This window comes from Aptenodytes forsteri, unplaced genomic scaffold, assembly GCF_000699145.1.
Source record: "Aptenodytes forsteri isolate BGI_AS27 unplaced genomic scaffold, ASM69914v1 Scaffold257, whole genome shotgun sequence".
NCBI classification, from domain to species: Eukaryota; Metazoa; Chordata; class Aves; order Sphenisciformes; family Spheniscidae; genus Aptenodytes; species Aptenodytes forsteri.
The window spans coordinates 9731077-9736635 of NW_008795194.1; the positions used below are offsets into that span (position 1 = coordinate 9731077).

Here is a 5559-nt window from a genome sequence, read left to right on the forward strand (position 1 = left end):
AGGCAGCGGGGCGGGGGCCGCGAAGGCAGGGTTTGGAAGTGCCTCGGGCGGCGTGTCCCGGTCGGGGACCCCTTGTTACTCAGTTCTTACTGATGGGGGGGCCGGAACACACGTGCACGTGCTGCCTGGCCTTATAAAGGTAACCCAGCATTAGCGTGCGAACATGCGAAAACTGTGGGGTTAGGCAAGATTTTCATTCGTTCCGGGTGAAATGTGGAGTTGGATTTCTTATACTACCGGCCCCTGTAAATGTTAGACCCGGCACGTCTGTCCTGCGGCAGCTGCTGATGGAGCTTCAGAGAAGCAAAAAAGAAATCTTTTAAGCGTCTACACGTCACGTTGCAACATTTGGTATTGCGGGTAGGAAGTTTCAGAAATCCAAAAGCATGTAAAGCCCAAAAAATATAATTGGTGCACAATTTACACCGTGTCAGAAAACCTAGCCATTTGATTATTTCTCACACTCTGCTCAGAACCTTACAGACATTGGTAGTACTGAATGTCTCCTCTTTTCATTGTTTTTTTCGGTAGAACGTGTGCTGCCATCACGATGCCTGAAGTGAACACCGATCACCTGGATGAGCAGCAGGTGCAGCTGTTGGCAGAGATGTGCATCCTTATTGATGAAAATGATAATAAGATTGGAGCGGATACCAAGAAAAACTGTCACTTGAATGAAAATATTGATAAAGGTACAGGTTGCTTACCTTCTAATTGAACCATTAAGTTGACTGAATATTCTCAGAAGTATAGTCATGATTAAATTAAAGCCTTGATCAAGCCAGAGCAAGTACTTCCCCCCCACCCCCCTCCTCCCCCAGCTTACAGTATCTAATTTTAAAAATACTGCAATATGGGGGAACGCACGGTTGGAGGCAGTAGCAAAGGAGAGAAATATGTGATTGCGGACCTAAGCTGTATGTCTTGAGAAATACTTTTGAATCACATTTTGATGATAGAATAGTATTATTTTCCTATTATAGATACCTGATTCTATGCAGCTTTTTCTAAAGAATGCCACTTGCTTCTTTGACGACGTCTTCTCAAGGAGAGAGACTTTGATTTTTAAGTAGTTCACGCAGAGTTCTACTTCAAATACTGCTAATAGGGTTTTTTTAATTGTTGTCATTCTAGTTGATTGTGGGTTTTATTTGAGGTTGGTCAGATTTGTGAATCTCTCGCAGTAGTTTGTGACCTCCTTTTCCATACTCAGGGGAAGCATCTTCCTGGAGAGAGAGGAATAACAAACTCAAAAGTTGCAGAAGACAGAAATTGTACTGTTTTTGAGGAAGTTTGTACTTCTGCAATTCCTGAAGCTTCTTGAAATTCCATACAGCTCTTTTATGAGGAATTCTATAAGGAATTTTTGAGTCATCTCTTTTTGATAGTAAATTTATGGATGCTGAGCCCTCCGTAGAAGCTTGCCCAAACGTGCATCTTCAGAATGGTGAACGGACTGAGTTTAGTAGAACTCTTCTGTTGCATTGTTGTTCTTAGCACTTTTCTAAATTCATAATGTTTTGCATAAGCTGACATAGAAACCTAAATAATTAATAACTCTGAGTTTTTTAATCAAATCCTTGGGTTTTAACATACCTGAATTTTAAATTAGATTACCCCAAAATGAGGCCGTTCTAAGCCCTTAAACTGTCTTCGTATGTTTTTTTCTTCTCTGTTAAATAGCTCCCTGTGGTTTTTTTATTTTTAGGTTTACTGCACCGAGCTTTCAGTGTTTTCTTATTTAATACAGAAAATAAACTGTTGCTGCAGCAGAGGTCAAATGCAAAAATTACATTTCCAGGTTAGTACTGAAACACATTGTATTTATCAAGATGTTTTATTTAAATCAATGTTTAAAAAAATATGCCCATCTAATCTTGCAGTGTATTTCATTCTGAGGTTTTAGAATTTACTGCTTTGGAGAGGAGATACTTCTAAATACTTTTGAGAGTTCAAGATGTACTTATCTCATGGAGGAAGTAAGATAATAGGAACGCTAGCTTATTGTTATACACACTCTTGGGAAATGATTGTTCCCTGACATGTTTGATCCTGTTTATGCAAGTGCAGCGTGTGTTGTTTACCTCCTCTGCTGCAAGACATATTTAGTGGAGTTGAAGAAATTGCTCCGGTAGCTGTGGAGAGTGTTCGATTCCACTGGTAAAGACACGTAGCTGACGTATAGCAGAGCCCTACTGCTTGGGAAGCAGTTGCGTTGTGCTTCAGTGAGATCTGTGGACCTTTATCTGTGCATGTTTTAACAAACACTTTTTTAACTATAGAAGAAGCGAGGCACTGTGGCCAAAGTATATAGTGCATCATTTTTGAAGACTTCTGAACTATTACTATCGAATGCAAATGGAGAGGCATAAAAATAAGAGGTGGAATGAAAGAAAAATAGCTTACGTGAGACACGTTGGACGAAGCATAAAGCTGTCTGTTTCGAATTTCGGATGGAAAACAAATTCAAGTGTTTCTAACTCTCTTCAACTCAAGGAAGAAAGACCTTTTTTTCCTTCCAAGGGAATCTTTACTTTAGAGGCTTTTTTTTTTTCCTTGACTACTAACTAATCAAAATGCTCGAGTGTAGTTTGTAGGTAATCGGACTCTATTTTAGATGCTTTTGAGCTAGACTTACAGATAAAAGGTTGGCCAATCACAGTTATTCTACATAATTCATAAGTAATCTTTAATATACTTGAAGCAGGGTATAGAGGAGCTGTCCTTTAAACACAAACCTTAGCTGCTTATTTACTTCTACTAATTGTCAGCTGGTCTTGAAGCTCTGGGAATATTTTCAATATTCTGTTGCATATATACTTCCCAAAGTAATTTTAATTAGCGTTTGCAGGGCAATGAATGTCTTTATAAACTGGCTGTCTCAGTAGATGCTATCTTGGGTATGAGAATGCATGTGTTCATGTGTATCAAACACTAACCTGCAAAGTAGTACGTGGTAGAGGCAAATCCTGGTGCGAAATACGTAAAGAAAAATAAGAGGTGAAAATATCCTCCTTCCTCTCTGACCCTTCTCTACAAAAGAGAAACAAAGCTGTGACGCATTGAATACCTGTCCTACACCTCTGGGTTTTTTGGTTGGGTTTTTTTATTTGTTTGGTTTTGGGGGGGTTTTTTTGCAATGCTTTATACACGTCAAAAATGTACTGATACAAACTTCTTGCAGATTGTTTTACCAACACTTGTTGTAGTCATCCTCTGAGCCATCCACTAGAACTGGAAGAAAATGCTGCCATGGGTGTTCGGAGAGCAGCACAGAGACGACTGAAAGCAGAGTTAGGAATTCCCATGGAGCAGGTAAAGGGAGGAAGGAGAAACGGGAATTCTTGCCGATGCTTGTCGATTTACAGACTAACTGCATCTGGCAGACAGGGTCAGCCTGAAACCTAAAAATGAATTTAACTTTGGAGATGTACAGAACTTAGTGAATTTGAGACTTCTTCATCTATATTCCTGAGTCTCAAAAGCTGATATCGCTAAGCGGTATTTCAGAGTATTCCACTGCTTAAACTAAATATGAGCCAAAGACTAAATTGCACAGTAACGAAGGATTGCGCTGCTTCAGGTCTGACTGTGGGTGCCTACGTGTTTTCCAGCTGGGCAGGCTGTCCTCCTTGCCCAGGGGAAGGCAACGTGCCATCCTTCCTCCAGGCCGATGGCAGAGTGCTGTACGCATTCTGTACGGCTGGTGCTCCTGGAGGGCATCGCTGTGAGCTGCTGCCAGCATCCATGTACAAGTCCCTCTGCAATCCCAAGCTTCCTATGGGAAGTAGGGCAGCCTGAGCACTCGGTGTTTCTTCCAGAGCAATCACACAGCCTGCTTCTGGTACCTTCCGTTCTGGAGGCAGTTTGGGAGCGCACAGAGAGCAGGGTGAAGCTGGCTGAATTGCGCTCATGGTCGAAATCTCTTTCCACGTTTTGTAACTAATCACATTTGTGTCGTGGGACACGGGAGAAGCAGCGTGCTACTGAGAAACGCGATGGTTAGGTTGTCCCCAGAACTAATTACCTGGTCTGCAACTTGCACAGCTCCCTGGTAGGTCAGGGTTATACGTGGTCTGTCAGTACGCAGTTCTGACCTTGGCTTTAAGTAGCTGTCAGCTCTTCTCCTTGGGAGGGAAGGGGCAGGTGCAAGCGTTTGCATTCATCAGCACTTCAGTAAGTGTGTGTTAAGCTCTGGTAAACGTTACTTAAAACTTATTGTATAGAAGAAACCCACTCAAAATGTTATAGGGTGAGTCTGACTAGAGAAATGGTGTGCAACTCATGTCATCAAATAAAAACTTTTTCATAGTAATTCTTTGTGAAGAAATACATTGCAATTGTACACTTGGGGGAAAAATAATTTTTAAGGAAGAGGGTAATAGCTGCTAATTCCTCTGTAACACCTAGCAGTGCCAGTTCTGGTTTGGCACCGGTTCTGACAAGCGTTTTGGTTGTAGGTAACGCCAGAAGAAATCTCCTACCTGACGCGAATTCACTACAAGGCCAAGTCTGATGGGATCTGGGGTGAACATGAGATAGACTATATCTTATTTGTACAGAAGGACGTAACGCTGAGTCCCGACCCTAATGAGATCCAAAGCTACTGCTACGTGACACAGAAGGAACTGAAACAGCTCTTGGACAAAGCCTCCAAGGACGAAGTTAAGATTACTCCGTGGTTTAAACTAATTGCAGAGACCTTTCTTTTTAAGTGGTGGGATAACTTATCTAACTTGAACAAATTTGTTGATCATGAAAAAATACACAGAATGTAAATAGCTGGGGTAAAAGATGCTGAAGGCTAGCAGTGATGTGCTGTCTCATTAACACTATGGTAACTCGTGACTCTTGAGTGCAGAAAAGTGATCCACCTGGAGCATGTTTAACATATAACTTTATACAGGGGTGGTTATAGCCGATGTTTTTTCTTCTCTCTTCGCCTCCTCTTCCCCCCAGCCCTGTTCCTCTTGGGCGAGTTAAGCCTGATCTCATGTAAAATGGGTGAAACATAGGAAACCCCTGGGTTCATCTTCCTCCATTAATGAAAGATCCTCAGCCTGCGTGTGCCCAGTTTGCTCTTACTTCCTTGCGTTAACTACGGGGGCTGCAGGGGAGTGTGGGCGCCTCCTGTCCAGCTCATTGGGTAGAGCTGGCACATTCCCAACTGTATATGACTACGCCTTCCAAAATAGCGATTACAAAGGAATTTGAGTTCTACATGGACGTTGAGAAGACTAGTTGCCTGAAGGAAAAAAACAATTAGTTCAAAGTAGTCAGGCTGATTTTAATTGCAGAAAGCAAATCTCTTCAGCTACTGTACTCTATAATTAACCAAACACATAAAAGCTTAAGTGATCGGATTGTCTGTGTGGACTGAGTTTCACTTTGAAGTGCTGCACTATGTGTCGTAGCTTTAGATAATAAACATTGGGGGGGGTGGTTTGGTTTTTTCCCCCACCACCCTTTTCTGGTTACTTGATGACCTAGTACTGGACATCTCTTAAAAAAAAAAAAAAAAAAAAATTTAATTACACCCAAGGGAGGCGGGGCCCCACA

At 41.8% G+C, this 5559-nt stretch overlaps 1 protein-coding gene across 1 annotated transcript; it reads left to right on the forward strand.

Annotated features, from left to right (window-relative positions):
- The first annotated feature begins 530 nt into the window (after positions 1–530).
- Positions 531–5505, forward strand: IDI1 (isopentenyl-diphosphate delta isomerase 1). Its single transcript, XM_009278647.1, has 4 exons — positions 531–692; positions 1709–1801; positions 3185–3315; positions 4461–5505. The coding sequence occupies exons 1-4, from the start codon at positions 551–553 to the stop codon at positions 4776–4778; spliced, it is 684 nt and encodes a 227-aa protein (XP_009276922.1). The 5' UTR covers positions 531–550; the 3' UTR covers positions 4779–5505.
- Positions 5506–5559: the final 54 nt, after the last annotated feature.

Bases quoted from the DNA above. Each gene is read 5' to 3' on its own strand.
- IDI1 (XM_009278647.1), top strand. From the start codon at position 551: ATGCCTGAAGTGAACACCGATCACCTGGATGAGCAGCAGGTGCAGCTG. The intron at 693-1,708 runs GTACAGGTTGCT...TTTTATTTTTAG, and splicing joins GAATGAAAATATTGATAAAG to GTTTACTGCACCGAGCTTTC. The intron at 1,802-3,184 runs GTTAGTACTGAA...AACTTCTTGCAG, and splicing joins TGCAAAAATTACATTTCCAG to ATTGTTTTACCAACACTTGT.